The 19731-nt window shown below is 40.5% G+C and overlaps 1 protein-coding gene across 3 annotated transcripts in view; it reads left to right on the top strand.

Moving 5' to 3' along the window:
• The window catches only part of LOC119019929 (protein unc-13 homolog B-like), a 159322-nt gene that overhangs the window by 80391 nt on the left and 59200 nt on the right, over positions 1–19731 (top strand). For 2 of the 3 annotated variants that reach the window (XM_037098921.1, XM_037098922.1), the window contains 4 exons: positions 15700–15749; positions 15876–15951; positions 17022–17027; positions 19127–19201. In XM_037098921.1, the coding sequence (XP_036954816.1) occupies positions 15700–15749; positions 15876–15951; positions 17022–17027; positions 19127–19201 (207 nt within the window). Of the gene's footprint in view, positions 1–11265; positions 14183–14997; positions 15021–15699; positions 15750–15875; positions 15952–17021; positions 17028–19126; positions 19202–19731 lie in introns of all 3 variants that reach the window. The other variant, XM_037098919.1, reaches the window with a different exon arrangement.

Raw genomic sequence — 19731 nt, forward strand, 5'->3', positions numbered from 1 at the left:
AAGGCAACAAAAACGTGTTCTCTCAATCGACCTCCTTTTAGTTTTGCGGCAACGTAACAAAATCTGTGTTTACAAACGGGCCTAATATTCAGATTGAAATCAGTTTAAAAGCCCAATCAGAATGAAATGCCTCAATCAGAAAAAACAGGCCGCAGCGAAACTAGGTATTAAGATGTAGCTGAGGGGCAGTTTAATTATTTAATTCACCGATGGAAACAGAAACTGTCCCATGTAAATAATATAACGCATAGTGACGTATATTTCTCCACTAACCAAAAGATGCCAATGCCTAAAGTGTACTTCAGAGAGTTCGCTTTCAATACAAACTCTTAACTTGACAATGATAGACAGCCATCTTCAGCTGGTCACACACAGGGCAAAAGTGGAATGCCTGATGGAACATCACTCTTTGTTCATGTTATACGGATGTTCCAGGTGAATTCATCATTGTGTGTGAATACCAGACCCATATATCTCAAATTGACCCAAAATCTTCAACTGGAATGAGGAAATATTCTCCATGTAAACATAGCAAATGTCAAGCTGCTCCCCCTTTCAAATGCAAAATGTAAACACTCACCTTTTCAGTATGCTTTGAAGAAAGTTTATATGATGTAGCTGCAGTGTTTATACTGATTCTCAGTAGCTATATTTGAAGGCATGGTAGAAAGCCTGCTGTCATACAAATGGGGATAATGGTCTCGGACAGTCTAACCATATAGGTATTCATGTTTTTGCACTCAAATGTAGGAAATTCAAATGCTGCCTTCTTTTTTACACTCACACAATTGGTCAATCACTATCTTATGTTTGTTAGAATGACAGTTTCAGGAAGTTACAAAGAGTGTCAGATGTAACCCCCCAAAACTTTTGACCTCAGAAAGAGGTTGTCTACACGGGATCGCCAATCCGAGAAGCAGTTTAAATCATACTCATCATAATCATGAACCCTTTGAACAAACGAACACTGTTAGATTTTTTCGTATGACAACAGAATTTCGTGCTAGTGTAGGCCTGGTTGGCTTCAAGCAAAGGATGCTGTAAATCAAAACAACTTCAGTTTTAATCAAAAACCGAAATGAAATCCACAAAGACAAAGAAAACACTATGGGAAACATGTTTGAAACATTGACTAAGCAGCAGCTGAAGCTGCAGGCAGCATTCTCCAAAACCATCACTTTATCACAGCCAGCTGAAAGGAAAAGGCCTTCTGTTCAGAGCAGAGGTTTTCTTCTGAATGCCAAGGACAGCAAGCAGCATCATTGTTTGGGATCTCTGAAATGGCTGAGAGAAAGCGCAATCAGTTAGCCTCAGGAGGACGCGCATTGTCATTCGCATCGGGTTACCGGTGGCGGCCAGCCAGCAGCGGCCCATGGAACTCACTCAAGGAAACAGGGAGGAAAGGATGGAGAGGGAACAGGCCCAGCTTATTGGATTTACTCAGGAAAGTGATTACACCTTCCGCTTCACAACAACCCTCCCTCCCTCTCTGCATGTTGGCTGCTAAGTGACAGTGACACACCTTGCCAGGGCGTTCCTCCTGGCTGCTTTTACAGCTTTGCTTGAGAGCCCATGAGAGCCTTCAAGTGCAAACACTTTACCTTGTATAGCAATCTGTTTATGCTGCAAACTGGATTTCCTTGTAGAGCCACCAGCAGGGTGATGGCCCGTGTTCATGCGTGATTGTGTGCGTGAGAATAATGGAAAGGAGGGCCACTTATGTTTGTCTACACATGATATACTGTACTGAGTGTGTGTGTGTGTGTGTGTGTATGTGTGTGAGAGAGAGGGAGAGAGAGAGAGAGGGAGAGAGCGAGGCGAGAGCACATGTGTTTGGTCTGAGCTGTGTGTTTGAGAAATGACTGATGGAATTGGATGGAGTTGGAGTGGCGATGATAAATCAATTAGAGCGGCGGGAGAATTAGTCTAATGAAGGTGACGGCAGGGCCAGAGTCCCACTTAGCCATGACTCCGTCCTGTGGGTGCACGTATGTGTTATACTGGATTCTACTCTGGAGTAATCGCACACCATACCTTTCTGGCTAGAAAACCCTAACCAGACAGTAGATAAAACACTACCGTCCCCGTTGGTTTCTTGACAAGACGGTATTCAACCTCCTTGAGACGAGGGAGAGCACTGGTCCTTTGTTCAAATGCCTTATAACTTTGCTTGTGTTTGCCTGACCAGGGTCTGTGATTTATGACTGGTGTGTAACAGAGCCAAAGGTGGAAGTCGTTTGATGTTTTTTGTAGTACCTCAGACTCTATTCTGTAATAAGGTTACTTAATGGTTGAGGCAGGAAGCTGAAACTGGACACGTCTGTACATTAGTGTCCCATTTCCAAAAGACAACTCTAATACGTCCTCATTTTAACCAAGTAGATCTTCTTTTAACCATGGCAAAAGACTGCTGGTCTGCTTTTCGTTTAGTTTCATCACCCTTTTTCTTGTTTTTCATCTTGTATGTTAACCTGCTGTGCCACTAAGCAGCTATGAAGAGCTTGAACTGCTGTTTCATTGGCTTCAGTGCCATTGGTTATTCAGCCCTGATCGCTCTCTTAGACGTTTTTTCCACTGCATGGTACAGACCCACTCCACTAAATTCACTTCTTTTCTTTTTTTTTTTTTTTTACATTGTGGCTGATACCTAGCACCTGGGTCTTCTTTGCAGCTGATGTGACAGTAAACGTACAGTGTAGGTTACAGTTTCTCAGTGAATAAAGGCGGCAGTTTCTGTTTCTTCAGTACGGTGCAGGAGCAAGGACAGAATTGATATTGCTTAGAAGCCAGCAGAGGTTACATCCTTGCCAATGATAAGCCGGCTCTGGTAACCGAGTGGTTAGTACGTCACAAAATGGTAATAAGAAAGGTTTATCATTATGTCAATGTCGCTAGCCGGGGGAACAGTATTTATTGTACCAGCCGAGGAAAGCTAATATCCAGTCGAGGCGGTAACTGGCCCAGTGGGTTGACAGGTTACACCACCGTAGTCGAATGCATAGCCAGACTCTCAGTTATGAACGCTGGCTTAACGTCAGCCAGGGGGAAAAAAGCAGAGAAAAGTAACTGGTACAAATAGTGAGTACAGCCGACCCGTGACTCTTTCATCAGGTTTCAAACTGCAGTGTAAAGTTGGCAAATTGATGGCCATGGAAGAATGTGGAACGTTAGGTGAGACCAATAAACATGGTCTGAAAGAATTTGTGACCTGAGGATCAGCACTTTTCCTGCGTTCACCTTAATTTTTTTTTTTTTTTTTTTTTTTTTTGCATGAAATCATGAACAGTTCCACTCAAAAACAATATTGCCAGGACATTATTTTCCTCTCATGTATTTACTCTCTAAAATTACCCTTGTCATCGCTCTCTGTTTTGTCGCTCTTTCAAACAGCTGTTATCCTGCTTTTCCTTTTTGGCTCTTTCTCTTTCTAACTATCTCTCTTTCTCAGCCAGCTGCCCGCTATTCTTCCAGTTGTCATTCTTTTCCCCGGGATTCAAACCCCCCCTCTTAATAGTGGTATTTATTTTCTGTCAGCCACTCTTTGTCCTAGACAGAATAGCATGCTCATTACGCACACTTTCATACTTTCAAGATGCCTGCGAGTATTTTCCAGCTGCAGTTATGTACTTTTCTAGGTCCATTGTGTATTTTTCTTATGCTTGTGGAGAGGTGGCTGGGTTCATATTATATACTTTATTGATCAATTTCCAGACAAGCTCGCAGAAGTTTCCAGTTTTCTCTGTTATCAACGGTAAAAACTGATGATGTATTTAGATGGCGGTCAAAAAACTTCACAATTTTCTGAATATTCAGAAATCATCAAGGGAAATAAAACTCAGAGAAGATTCATTTTGTAGCCCTGTCAGTGGCATCTTGTTGTCTATAAGTTTGAATGTTTTGATGTTTGCTTGACATTGACCAGTGGTTTGCTATTCATCGTGGCATTATTTGTAAATTGCAATGCAGACAATGTTTGTCACAGAATGAACATAATCAAGCCGCTCATTTTAAACATGAAGGGTAAGGTTAAAAAAGAAAAATGTCTTCAGGTCTTGAAAAGATGCAACTGGTTTCTTATCTCTTTCTCCAGAGATAAAAAAAAAAAAGAAAAAGAAAGAAAGAAAGAAAGAAAGAAAGAAAAAAGAAGAAAACTGATTTTTCATTTATTTATCTGTTTTTGCTCAAGATGAAAAACCACAGCAACTCTGATTATTCAGCATTGATAAACGATGTATAAACAATTAATTACTTGTTTATAGCAGACTTCGTTAAGCAAAGGCTCAGTGTATTTAATTATCTCTCCCCGCTTCAAGAATCAGTGACTTGTGGACACAGAGAATTGATAACTTATATAACCATTTTAATATGCATGTGAAATTTTAAGTTTGTGTGTTAACGTGACTATCAATAGCCAGTACTACATTATTGCATCAGTACTAAGCACTCAGAGGTTAGACGTCACCCATCTTTGGACTTGGCCTCATTTTGATTTTATCTTTGTGAAAATCATGGATGCAGAGACAAAATTATCACGCTGACAAAAATCTGTCTGCAAACAGACATGTAAACACAAGGAAAAGTGCTCAAAACTGCTCCTGCAGTAGTTCCTGCTATAAGTGTGTCTCTCCAGGAACGTATTTCCTGTAATGACAAACACTCACACAGACTTACCAGCTGTAGCCGTTGCAGCTGGTAATCAAGTACTTACTTATCAGCACCTAATCTTCATTTACTAATAGAGCTAATCTACAAACATGCACACCAGCAGGCCACAAGATACCTTTGAAAGGCTATTTCCAAGGCGTCTCAACATGTCATCATGATTTTTGAAACCATAAACAGTTCAAAATGTGCCTGTGAATGTTAAATACATATGTATTAATACGGGGTACCAGTGGTAATGTTGGTGCACCACGCGATCGACAACAGCTTCATCCAGTTTGTTAAATTCCTTCAGAAATCCAACTCTTGGCCTTCTGGATCTTCCTATTATCTTACTATAAAAGTAGATTTACATGAAACACTAAAGTTACAGACATGTCTCGAAGAGAAAGACATTCTGTCATGGTCAGAGGTAATGTTCATAGTTGATTGTGTGTACGTATATGCTGTTTTTATGAGAAGCTCGCACCCTTTGTGGCTGTTCTCTTCATGGCTGAAGTGCTTGTAGTATTTATTAATAGATAGGTTTTTTTCTTTTGCAACCTTCTTTATTGGTGTTATGTGTGTCCCATTGTAAAACCTCCTCTGTGCATCTGTCCTACATTAGGACTACAACTGACACAACTGCTTGTCTGCCATAGAAAAACCAGACCGATCCTTCTAACTGTTAGGTATATATGTCTTGGTCTTGGTCAGTTTCTTCGACTTGTAACTTCATGCATGGTATCATGGAAACACATGTTGTTTGTTAGTGCTTCTCTTTGATTGATAGTGTGCATGTGACATTGGCAGGAGGGCAGGACTGTTTGCCTGGTTACAGGAGAGCATTTAAGACACTGATCAATAACTTTACAGCCTTTGAAAAGGAAAACGTGCAGGGGAGCTTTTACAAGGCCTTTGGACCAGTCAAGAAGAAAGCCATTTACCAAGAGCTCTTTCACTAAACTGATGAGCTCAGTCAGATTCCTGGCAGAACAATAGCAGTGCCCATCATTCAGAATATAAATTCATTCAGCTCTCGTCTGGCTGATAAGCCAAACGGACTGTTATGTGTCAATACAGGCGGGATAGACAAAGGAGCGTTTACATCGACATTGTCAATGTAAATGTAAAAGACAAATTATGGAGGAAAAGATTCAGTTCACAAAATGATGTTATGCTTTCATTAGATGTAGACTAAATGGAACAGATCAAGTTCTGTTCAGGTCTTTGTGCACATAGGAAGATTCTAGAGTCCGAGGAGATAAATCGAATCAAATATGATTTATTTTGTTTTTTAACTGCCTTGTGATTGGAATTTTCAGAAGGTAGATCACTGCCCGCCTAAGCTAGGTAAATAATACCAAAGAGTATGTTTATATGAATGGATGATGTTGTTCATGGGTTAATCCACACTTAGGGAAGTCGGGCACAACAAAATCAGAGGCTATCCTATTCAGAATCACAACAGTATTGGTCATTTGTTTAAAAAAAAAAGAAGAAGAAAAAGAAAAAGATAACCTTTACATTACATAAACTATTGCTTATCTCAGTGATGATGATGATGATGGTGGATGGTTGACGTTGTTTGGCTCTGACAAATTGCCTGTTTATTCACTTATGTATGAGGACTTGTTTTTTAAAAAAACGATTGCACAAGCTAATATTCAGCTGTGGGTTTATATGTATAATCACCAATAAAAGCACATAATTGTTGGATAACAGCAAAATGTGTGACAAGGACTTTGTTCTTAACTAAACCCATTCAAATCAGTGTTCATCATCATTGAGTTTGATCCTCTCTGCTAACCATGTTAACAAACTCTGTAACTAACCCTAACCACTACAAAATGACAGCATACTAAACAAATACAAATGCAAAACTGCAGCTAGTCAAAATGGTCAACACATTTTTAGACCAAAAAATTAACTTTGACTGTGTGCAGCTACTGCTCAGTCCTCAGATGGGAAGTTGTCCCAGAGCCAGGCAAGTTTCTCTTCAATTCTAGCCAGAGGCAGGGGGGGGGAGGAGAGTTACAAACTTGGAAGCCAAATCTATGACTTGTTCCAAACTTTGCTCCTCATTTAATTTTCATATTACCCCAAATTTACTGCCACAAGCTTCAAATCATAAACTGTGAATGTACTTAGAAGTCACAGCAAGGTAACAGAGAAAGTAGTTTTATGTTCAGATGTCACACACTGCTGTGTCATGCCTCAGATTTACTGTGAACTATAAGGTGCTGGCCAATGCAGGAAACAAAACAGCGAATCAGCCAATTCTGTTGTCTTTGCCCCTTATTTATCCTTCAGGAAAGCATAATTGTTTTGTTAAAAAACAAGAAGTAATCGATCTTAACCACTGTTGTTTTAGGTGTGGCCATTCCAAAGCATTAGACATGGACATTTCTAAGTGGTATACAAGTTGATGTCCCATTCTGCATTTTTTTTTTTCTTCTGCTGTGACATGAATGCAAGCTGCAGCATTAATCACCAGAGAGGAAGAAGTAAATCTCTAAAGTAATCCTTGTCATTTGCTGGCACTGAAGCAGACACTCAGAAAATCTCCCCCTTTTGGCTGGAGCATGAGTTTTTCTCCCTTGGGTCGTGTCCAATGTGAAATGACAGAGAAAGAAAGCAAGGGAGCGCTGCCAACAAGAAGACATAAATAATAAGAATGATCTTAAGGAGAACAAGGAGCTGGAGACGGAGAAGTCAGTAAACTACATAATATAAAGGAGCTATCTTATGTACTGTGATGTTATGTAAATTGTGGGTTTTGATAATGAGAGCTCTGACCATGAATGGGATGCACAAAGAAACAGAACAAGCATCATATTTATAGTCTTGACATGGTTGAGAGAGGCTTGCACCTGCCCAGAGCTTCCTCCGATCCTCCCCGCAGCTCACTAATCAGTGGGGCTGGATGGGGATGATGGGGCTTCCTAACCTGCCATCAGCCAGCTGCTCTCCACCAGGCTCCCAGGAAACAAAGAAAAAAATAAAACAGTGTGAAGCAGTCGTGGTGATGCTGCCAGTAGGGAAAAACATCACTGTATTTCTCTGCTGTAGGAAAACTTTAACGAAGCGTCGCTCCATTCTTGGAGCAGCCGGATGACAGTTTGTCAGGTGACGCTCCTGAGAGCAAGGTTTCATATCTTTTGTATATTTCTATAAAACATTAATTGTTTATGACCAACTGAGCTGCTTCTTGCACAACTGTGTCGGTGTGGTTTGGTCAGATTTGACTGACAGCGGCATCAACAAACAAGTGTTCTTGCTTTGCCATTTCAGTGCCCCTCCACATCGAGAGCATTCAGCAGCATGACTGCAGTAAACCTCAGTTGTTATGCAGAAGAGATATAGAGAAATATTGCAACCTTTTTTTAGGTTTAGTTTTCAATTTGATGTTGTTAAAACACTTTGATTCTGCTCAAAACAACAGATTTTCTTGCCACTGAAATGGATGGTAATGTCACGACATCTCACTGACACTAACCAGTGGTTTCTCATGTACAAATGTTGAAATGTCGTCTGTTAAAAGCAACGTTGTGTAGAAATGGGCATTTTGTGCAATTTGGCAAACCCTATTGTTTGGAAGAAACACTGCTGTCGTAAAAACAAATTCCAGGTCTGTAACAATTTGTCAGACGTAATGTAGGTGCTGAATACAACCAAAACTATTTCCATCATAACAATGTTACGTGTTCAAAACTTGTATATGTTGGAGTAAAACATGTATGTAGCGCTGTGATCCCTCTCACTGAAGTTACACAGTGCAGACACAAGTGATGGGGGGGAAACAGGGACACCATTCACCGTATTACAAGACACTGTACCATCATCATGATTTTGCAGCTGTTATTTTAAGGTAAAAAAAAGTTACATAATGTTGCTTTAAGATCAGTGATTGTCCTTTACAGAAAATCTCCTTGGGGTGTCTTACTAGACTCATGTTTTTTTTTTTATGTCTACATACTTTTGACTTTGTATCCAAGGAGCAGGAGCAGGAGAGTTTCATGCCAATCCAAGTCTTGGAAGTGTGCCAACTTCCAGTCACATAACATTCCTTATGTAGAAAATTAATTAGACGTTCACATCCTAAACCAAGGGCACCGAAAAGAACTCCTTCAACCTCACAACTGCATTGTTGTCAGATTCTCAATAGAGCGCTGTCTGCATCTCCTTTGACTGGTGCAGTGAAATATCTGACATCGCCTTTTTCTTGAGGGAAATGATCCGTTTGTTTTAAACTTTGGCAAATAATAGTGTACTCATACCTCTTTGTAAGAAGTAGATTGAGAAAACAGATTGTCAGGGCCTTTGATTTATTAATACTTTCAGAATAAGTAAGTGACAGCCGTGTGTGCTCATCTGCAGCTTCTGTACTTTAGTGTAAAAGTTTTATCAGTGCAGTTACTTATGTAAGCTGAGTCTGAACAGATCTGCCTTAATGTAGCGGCTGGTTTGCCCTCAAGGCGGGATTGATTTAGGTTTGACTGCATTACAATTTCCATCTTACTTCCCTATTCACAACCCCCTATTCACTAGCTTTCCAATCACTGAGTATCCAGCTCCCAAAGTCTTCTGCAATCTCCCTAAATGAAATAAAGAATACTAACGTTTTATAATTTAACTTTATTAGGACTTAGTAGGCTGCAGTGGCAGAGGGGGATAAGGACTGAGTAAGACTGTATGTGATATATCCAAGCTCAACTACAGTATAAACTTTTTACCACCCAAAGGATTAGTTTTACATATCTAGTATAAAACATCTACCATGCTGCAGCCTTTAATATTAAATAATAAGGGGGAAAACCCTGCCTCCTTTGTTTTAATAACGTATAAAAAGCAACAGATATTTCTGTTTATTCATAATTGTTACTGTTTTCAAGTGTCTGTTAATTAACATTACTTTTAAGGTGTTTAGTTCAGAGTTATTTTCATGTCCTTGTTATCAAGAATACAATTCTACAAAGAGTTAGTGTCAGAGTTACAGTTCCTCTATGACCACAGAAAGATCACATTAAAATTCAGTTAAAACACGAGTTCAGGAAGGACAAAGTTACCATTTTGACCAGCAATAAGACATAATAACATCTAAAACATGCTGAGCACGGGGCCACCAGGACCAGGACCAGGATTTAATGCCAATAGGAACCCTATCCTGTTGTACATATCCATCTAACACATGTCAAAATAAATAGTTACACAAGGTATTTATCACTAAATTGAAAGCACTTCAGGCAAAATCTGTTTCCACAGGTTCCGCAGGTTTTTGAGAGTGTGACGTTCATTATAACAATTTAATGTTGCAACTGACTTATCAAGTAATGACCCTATACACCAGCACCACCATGGTCATGTTATTCAATGAAAATTCATGTTTCTAACCATGGTTTAATAACCTTTTACAGGTGGTTGAAATCTCAAATACCAAGTATACACAATACTATACATTGCTTTTATGCCTAATGGTTTTAGATCACATCTGGTTCAAGAGAGTGTGAAATCAGTCAATAAGTAAATCAATGAGCATGATTTAGCCTATTAAGGGGGGTCCAAGGCTCTCTCGCTGTTTAAGACACCAACCATCCACTCCTCCTCGTATTTTTTTTTCATGTGATTATAGATTTTGATCTGTTCAGTTCAGTTTGTGACATATGAAGTGGTGGCATCAAATAATTATTTTGTGTGTGTGTGTGCGCACACGTGTTGCATGTTGTTGCACTTGAAAATGCATGATGTCCGGTTGTAGTGATTGAAAGACATTAGGAAAAGGGTGTTGAGCGTCTCATCCACTGCAGCAGCAAGCACCATATAAATCCAAGAATCTTTACAGTTCTCAATTATAACCAAAAGCATAATTTCATTATTAGATTTAATAAATCTCCTGAGAGGTACTTTGCCTTCCAATGAACTGGAACATGAGTCACTATGACTATGATCTCCATTTCCTGTTGAGCCTCAAGATGCAGGCACTCTCAGTATCTGGATATTCCTGTCATTAAGTATCAGTAAATAAGCAACAAATAAAAACAGAATTTGGTTTATTCATTTGCAGTCGCCAAGTAAGTAGATCCTGCCTAGAATTTGAACTTTTGATGTTCAGCAGGAGACCTTTGCATTTCACATTCAGTTGATGTAGTTAGTCTTTACCGATATGGTCAGCGCGTCAGCAGCATCCCTATAATATTATAATTCAAGTATGGTGTTGACATAATTTGAATGTTCACTAGTGTAGTGACATGAAAAATATAAATTTGACATGGACTCAAACAAACTTAAAGCTCTGCAAGATACATTTGGAAAACAACATATATCCATTTGTCCGCTTGTGTCATGTTATTGTATACATAATATATAACTTCTGCTTTCAGGGCAAGGAGAGGAAATGAGTTAAAGAACATGCACTCACTTTTGTGATCTATATTTGTGTGAATAAGTGAAGGGGGAAAGGTACTGTTAGTTGTACTGCTTCTTTGATGATTGCGAAAACGTTTATCTTAATTAAAGAAAGAGTAATTCCTCAAACGTCTTCTTCCAGTCCCCTGTTTTAAATTGACTTTGATGTAAACACTTACACACTGTGATGAGTATTTTATCTTTGTCTCCCCATTTTAGTCATGGACCAGTGACATTACGTGGTTAAGTTGAATAAGCTTTCATCAAGCTTGATTAATGAACTATGAAACCGAAGGCAATTTGATAGTAACTCCCACTGACGATGTGGGGAATTAGATGAGGACCGACTGCTCTCTGAAGAATATGTTCTCCAGGAATCGCTTCAATGGACAACATGGAGCTGGTGTTGCCCCTAAAGGAGGCACAAAGGCAAAAGTCCACTCTCCCAAAAAGAGGGCACCAAACCCCAGGGTAGCACTGGTCATTCGGGGTAAAATACATCGTCTCTTGCAAGGTTCCACAGATCATCATGTACCTGAGTCCAACCTGTACTATGCAGGTATTGAGGAGGAGGAGGGGGAAACACAGGAGGGCAGAAAGGAGCACAGAAGTGTATATCCTAAGGTTAGCTCCAGGGCTGAAGCCTATTCACCAAAAGTGTCAAATGGAAAAGGACATGGAGCACCACCTGGACCACCATGTGTGGGAGAGGTGGAGCTGAACAGAGAGGGATGTATAAGAATACCCTGCACCTTGCAACATAAAAGCCGCAGATCTCCAGGGAATATCAAACGAATCTCCTTTGAGGGGGAAATTCGGACAACTCCTGAGCAGATGGGACCACCCCAACACTACAGTCCATTAGGCTCAGACATAAATGGTACTAAATTTGCAGGAGAAGCTCGCAGGGATTTTGCCTCACCCTGTATTCGGCCAAAGAGACCCTACTCCACTGGGGACTGTGTTGACTACAACTTCAACAGAGCTCTCCCTGGTACACTGCTGGAAGAGGATGAAGATAAAGAGGAGGAGTCAAGTGCTGTCATTGAGCACATTCTTAAAGAACTGAGGGGGATCAACAAGATCCAGGAGGAAATCTCCGACCTCAGGGATTACCTGACCTCTGTTCGTGGGTCAGTTGAGGAAGTATCATCCTGTGTGGATGCTGTATTGTTGGAGATTGAGGGCATTCGTTCCAGCAACAAGGCTGGTTCAGGGGTACATGCAGGTACCTGGTCAGGGGTAGGGTGTAAAGATGGACAATCCCCCCGCCGAAGGCCTGCTAGTGCTTATGGGAGTTTGGGGAGTGCAATGCCAAAGTCTCGTTCAAATTTTTTCCCCCAAGTCCCTAATGAGCGCCATAGCATTCACGGAGAATTACTGTTACCCAGGCCAGAGGAATCTACTGTGTCCCCAATATCTGAATCAGTGGATCATCAGGAGCTGGAAGAACAAGAGGATACTTCTGACCATAGCTCGGATATCCCAGAAGGCGCCATAGCAAGAAAACTCAGCTTTGGCTACCTTGAAAGGCAGGATGGCCAAGACTGTCCAAGCACCAGCTCCTTGTCTTCTGGTCATAGTTCTAAGTCTGAGTCAGATCTAGAGAGACCATCATGTAGACATGGAAGGAAGCAGCAAAGAGCTGATGATGGGGAGGAACACTGGACTAGCATTGGACCACCACACAGTGCCACTGGGGAATCTGAATGGCATAGAGAAACTGCTTACCTTAGCGGCAGGAGTTTAGGTGAGCATGAAGGTGACAGCCCTCTTTGCTGTGAGGGAGCTAGTAGCTGGGATCATTACAGAGGTGCAGGAGGATATGGTACATCCGGGCAGTGCTCCACAGAAAGTTCAGAACATCTCTCTGTTCGTTCTGGGAAACATTACAACTCACCTGCCAGCACTTCTAGCAGGGACGAGTGGCAGTCACGGAGGAGAAGGCCTCAGACCAAATCTGGGATTCATGTTCCAACAGCTACCAACCTTGAAAACCCTACCGCAGGATATGAGTGTGCTGCAGATTTTCCCTACCCTCAAAGTTCTGGTTACCATTCAGTTGATGGGCATGATGGAGATGCCGAGGAATTTGAGTACAGGCAATCAAATGACCTGAGCTACAGGACAGACTGTCAAGTTGACAGTTATCAGGAAAATTACTTAGACTATGAAGAGTCATCAGCAGTGACATGGAATGAGTCATCTTTATATACCACTGTAGCTGATGTTGATCAACCATATATCCAAGAGACTGAAGCCAGTAACCAAAGCTTAGAAAATCGACTCCCTCTCTCTGACAATCCAGATATCCAAGCTGGTGGTTTCACTGTCAAGCGCATAGGCCGAGCTGTACTTGATTTTAGCTCTGCCTTGCGGGGAGCATTGCGCAAACTTGAAGTACCTGGACCACAGAATCCTGGAGAGGAAACAGACTTTGAAATATCAATGCCTTCTGATCTGCCTGCAGCTGAGTTTACTTCAAAACCTTTATGTTACGAGGCACAATTTGAACAAACATCTGACAAAATACCGAAAGGTGAAGTGGTAGATCATAGGAATGCTGTAGGGGAATTAAGCAAAAACAATACTCTAGACAAGTTAGATATTTTCTCTGTGGAACCTATGCTTGAGGAGGCCACCAACAGCCTTACTTTGGAGTCCAAAGACAACTGCCACTATCCCACTTCTTCGGACAAGGTTCCTCCATGCACAGAAGAACTTTCGATCTGCCCTGACCCAATTTCCAGTCACACTGCAGCACTGCCTCCACCTGATGGCCTTAGAGAACAGCCTGCAGAAGGCCCTGCAGATCTAACCGTTGTAGCCCAGCTTTCGCAGTTCACACCTGCAGAATCCCTCTCAGTTTCCCTCTTGACTGATGAACCTGCAGCACCAGAGGAGCAGGGAGAAAATGAGGTACCACAGCCACAACAGTCCACCACAGACTCTGTGGCTCCAGTGGGCAAAGCAGAAGGAGATGCAGCAGAGCAACCCACAGAGATAAGTCAGATGGATGAACGCAGGCTAAAGTGCCTGAGGACCTTTCAGCAGATTCTGAGGGAGAAGAGGGAGACCAGGCGCAACCTCACCAGTATGACCATGTCCACCTTCTCTCAAGAAGACTTTGAGCCAGGTAGCCATCATTGGATTTTGAGTCGGAATCATCTTTTGTTCCATTTTAGTAAATAGGTTTTCATTCATTTTGAGTCACTGATTTTCCCTCTTTTTTTCACCTCATGCTTTAAACAACCATAAGGGTTAAACAACACTGCTATTTATTTGTACATTAAGAGTTATTTTTAATTTATTTTGTGTGTTGAAATGCATACATTTTTTATTTAACTTTTAATAATCAGAAAGTATTAGCTTTGTTTACTCGAAACGTTCATTTTCAACCCCGCCTTTTTGTCCTCACAATGTCTCACTGTTGCCAAAACTCTTGGGTCTGTCATGGTTGCAGTGCAACGTGTACATTGATACGTTTCGTACGTTAGTATTTTCTTTTGGTATGTTCACTCAGCAAATTTAACTAAGCCCCTTTACCGAAAGGTCCCTTGGGTATTTACTTTACCGAAAGGTTTCTGCTGATACTATAATTTTTTACTCCCTTGAGAGTAATGTATCACCTGCCATATGCGAGTCCCTTACTCTTTTCCAAGGCTCCAGCAGTAGCCATTTGCTGAATTAGAAAACATTAATTATCTCCTTGGAAAGCAAGCCTGACATTAAAGGGGAAGGAGAAGGGAAATATTAAGAGTCATTTTCACGATAAATTATACATAGACCCTCTCTATCTGAAAAGTCAATGGCGGCACTGCTTTTGACATTGCCCAAGCATTTTTCAGAGCATAAATAAACCTGGGTGTGTCTTGTTATTTCACATGATAAGACAAAATTGTCTTTGACTGCTTGTGTTTTCTGATTCTTTCTTCTTATGCTGTTTTACAGACGGAAGTCAAGATGGAGATCAGGTTACCTCTTTTGTGGTTTCTCTCCCGTCAACATTATTTCCATGACATCTTAAAAGATGATGTCCTTTCCTTTATATATATTTTTCTGTATATTCTTTTGATATTTTCACGTCTGTTTCTCTTGATTTAATTTTACTTTCTGTTGTGTTTATATTGCTTCTGAAAAATGCTAATGAATTATTTTTAGGTTTTATTATATTTCAGCCTCAATGCATCTGAGCCCTATTAAGAATATTTGTTTCTCCAGTCATAAATATAAGAATGCCATACAGTATTGATTAGGACACAATATTGCAGAAAAATAATATCGATGTCAGGTCTGTCAAACTACAGTGTTTGTATGTCACTGTGGTGTTTTCTTTACTAGCAGTCAGAAAGCAAAAGTCAATATTCAGGGTGTGTTCACTGGGGGTGTGTGCGGTTTGTTAGGTGTTTTCTTTATTAGGTGCAACCAGATTTATGAAGCTCATGTATATAGGGGGACAACATGATTGATTGAATCCTCCTATTTCGCATGCAGTACCGAAACTCAACCAACCCAGTTCAGTCCCAGTGCTTCTCCCCTGTTTTTTTCTTCTCACTTTGTTGTTTCTCTTGTGCATGCTCAAGTGCCATGAAACCAATAACATCTGTCAGCCTTCGAAAGGCTAAATTTGTAACCTTTGACTTTCTGTTTCAGAGCCGAGATCAAGATAACGACCCCAGCAAGCACCCGTGGGCCAAGCCAGGGTCAGTACACATTTTTAGATGTGTATGTGTGTGTGTGAATGAGAATAAGATTACCTGATGCAGTGTTTGCACCTGGACTTTCATTATTTAAATACTGATCGGTGAATTGTTTGTCTGTTTATACAGGGGAAACGCGCCCTTTGGTATTGACAGCATGCCAGACCTCCGCAAGAGGAGGCCCATTCCCCTTGTTAGTGAACTGGTGAGTATGCATCACTCAATATCTGCCTCCTGATTGAGAATTTTTGACCTTCACAGAACCTTAACTTTTGTGATAGCCTCAGAAATGTTGTTCTCATTATTTTAGTAAATTGAACAGTATTCATATTTAAGACAACAAAATTAAGAAATAAGTAAAAGCGAGAACAGAAGTGAGTGTGTTGTTAACTGAGCCCAAAATAAATCTACTCACCAAAGCAAGACAATCAAACCCTATATTGAGGATCATCAGGATGCCAGGTGTTAGCTTTCTGAGAGGATTTTCAGGGAGTCAACCTAGATTGAATCAATATGGTGCAGTGTCATTCATTAACGGCAGCAAAATCAGTAGATATGGACCTGTCAGGGTGGCTTTAAGTCACTAATTCCTGATGGTGGTGGTGGTACTTTATATTTAGTAATGTGTTACTTACATGATTACCTAGCTACTGTGGCCACAGATGCACTCCATACTATACCACTGCTAATATATTTACAGCGAGGTCGCCTTATTAGTTGATAATGACAATTTCAGAAATGAAAGCTAAATTCAAGTTCCAAGTCTCTAGCTGCTGGTGACATGTGACGATTCTGATCATGATTACATTTTTTATTTTATTTCATATAACAATAACAATAATGTACATGGTGTTCCTTTGGTTCCTCTTGCAAATGCTTTCACCAGAGGCAGTCTCACTTTTGTCTGTTTTAATGACCGTTAGCTTTTTCTTTAGTATTGAAAGTAGCAGAGTAAAGTCATAGAAGGGAATATTCCTTTATTTTCACTATACACGTTTACAATGAAATTTTCATGTTAACAGGCTATCGGAGTGACACCATGTTAGTGACACCTGTTAAAATCTGCTAATTTGATCTTTCAGGAATAATAATTTGATCTTTCAGGAATAATAACTTGAAGGCTATGAAGGCTATGCACTGGAAATATGCATGATAGAATTTTTCATTTTGGAATGGCTGGATTTAAGGTGGAAGCTGTTTGTTTGTCTCTAACCTTTGTTTTTTCTTGTTCTCTTTCCTTGCACATGTTGTCTCCCTCCCTTTGTCGGCCCTAAGGCTATGGTGAGTTAAAGAGGAGAGATTTCAGCTGCTGTGCTTTTTTTTGTTTGATAGGCTTGTTTCAAACTCTCAGATGGTCCAGATCATAAGAAAGGATTTTGATCTGCTCTGTGTGAAGTTTTCTTTTGTGTGTTTGGAGAAAACTAGCACACACCCATACAAAAATCTGTCATTGTTCCCCAGTATTACAAAAAGTTTTGACAAACACAAGAAAAATCAATTCCTTCTTGTGAATGCTTTCAGCTTCCCCGCTGATTGGTCAAGACACTGTTCCATCTTTTTTTTTCAACAACAGGCCCCTTAATTAACACGTCTGTTTTGCAGCAATTCAAGTCAAGTCAACAACTAAATAACACACCTGCCTCCCTAGACAAACAAATGCTAATAAATGTGGTAAATTGTGCCTTGCTCTCTTCAGTCTTGCATTTACTTTGAAGTACTCGAGAGAGATGTAACCAGAGTGGCTCGAGCTGCAAATATTCAGCCGCTGAGATCTGAGAAAGTTGACTCATCTGATGAAAGAAACTTTGACTTGAAATGAATCCAGATTGGGGGTCACAGCAGAAGTCTGAGCACAAAAGCACCCGTGAGGTTTGAAGGGATAAAAAGGCTCAGGGACAATCCAGTCTGACTTCATTAGTGTAGTTTGTCAGCTTTCAAAAATCACAAAGAGATAGACAAACAGACTGAAGAGAGATGAACAAACACAAAATTGTGCAGATGAGACCCAAAAAAGCCTAACAGTCTAACTCTTTAATTCAATCAAGCTTTATCCGATATCAAACAAAACATATTTGACTCCACTAGATCCGCATTTTTATTCAGAGCCCAGAAATCAAATAAGACTCACTCATAGATACCAACCACCTACATGTGCCTGATTGTTCTCTTCGAGATCCATGCATTATTTCCTGAGAAACTAACAAAAATGTTGTAAAAGCATCATGCATTATAAAATTTAGATAACATCCGTAGCTCCATCCCTTAATCTTGAGCCACGCCAATATTCATTCAAAAAAATGCCTCCAGTGTATAAAGGCCTTCCACATCGTATGTCCTCGCATAACTAAAAAAATATGTGCAGAGAGATTGTGGTATGTCATCTCCAGAGTCGTGTGTGACTCCAAGTCCGCCTTTAATGTCCCTTAAAGTAAGCTAAACCAGGGACACAAGCTATCACAGGCGCCACCTTGCACAGGCTCCTGTAGCAAACAGATGGCAGTAATCAGTTAGACTTAACGATAACTGACAACATGTGTGAGTGAGATGCTGTAGCCAGAGCCAATCTGGGTATTTCAAGGACATTTCGCAGGTGTAGAAGAGCTTGAAAGTGTTACTGTAGGATGAAAACTGCATTTGATCTTCAGTATTTTGTTTCAGCTGGAGATGAAGGAAGACTGTCCAAGGCCTGTCCAAACCACTGCAGCACATCTGCAGTGACACTTTTACCAAACACTACAGAGTATGATAGAAAATAATCTGCAGAAGGAAAACCCATTGTTTCTTAAAGGGACATTACAGCATTTTGGGAAATACACTTGCCCACTTTCTGATGGAGAGTGAGGTGAGTTGATTGATACCACTCTCATATTTGCCCATTAAATTTAAGGCCACATCTTATCTCTGAGGAAGAGAGCAAGTAAGCATATTTCCCAAAAATATCAAACTGCTCTTTTGATGCAACAGCTCTCTAATGAGCTTTAAATAGGCTCAAATCAGAGTTGAGTGTTAAACAGTTTATGATACTACAAAGTCTATTGAAGTATCCAAATCTGAGGCAGTGGCCAAAAAACTTGAAACATTGCTACATCAGCTGTAGATCCTCACAAATGTAGTAAACCAAACGTGTTAGAGTCACTACTCAAGTAGTAGAGGAGAAGAGAGGTGTGTGACATGTTTTCAGAAAGTGTGTCGTCAATAGAGAGGAGTTCCCACGACCTTGAAAGTTGAAAGAGCCCATCATCACACAGAGAATCGATTTTTCTGACATTCTCAACCGAAAACCTTCTTTGGCTTGTTCTTTTCTCTTTACCTTGTTTGTTTCTTCTCTCTGTGGCTGTTTATGACTGATGCTTTTCTCTCTCTCTCTCTTTTGTTTCCAGTCTATGATACAGTCCAGGAAAGCTGGACTCGCCCACACGCTGGCCACACGGACCTCCCTGAAAGACGAAGAGCTTGTGAGTGGCCAAATGCATATGCCACACACACACACACACATTTCACAGTGATGTAAAGGAAAACTCGCTGTAAACTCGGTTCCAGCTGGTGGGCGTCCACAGGACCACTCATGCCCACTCTGAATTTTGCTGAGTCAGCTTTAGGCAGCGTGAGGTTTTAACAGAGGTAACAGAGCAGCAAGTCTTCCCTGACTGGAAGAGGTTATATTATTGTTTTTTTATTGTTTGTTTTCCGCCTTTTTCCGGCTTCACCGTGTCGAGTCATGCTGGTTATTACAGTACATAGAGGTGAAGCATTAATTATTCAAGTGGATAAAGTAGCCCAGCGAAAAATGATACAGAGGAGAACGAGGCAACTGCCAATTTTAAAATAATAAATATTTTACTGTGTGATTGCACTGAATAGAAATCCTGAGAACAAAAACAAGTTACAGTTCTGTATATTTAGTTTATCAAAAAAAGTGCCGATCAAACAAAATGGACAGCATGGATTTGCAGAGGGAAATGACCATTTTCCAGCCTTTTGTTCA

The sequence above is a fragment of the Acanthopagrus latus genome, chromosome 5 (assembly GCF_904848185.1).
Source record: "Acanthopagrus latus isolate v.2019 chromosome 5, fAcaLat1.1, whole genome shotgun sequence".
Classification (NCBI taxonomy): Eukaryota; Metazoa; Chordata; class Actinopteri; order Spariformes; family Sparidae; genus Acanthopagrus; species Acanthopagrus latus.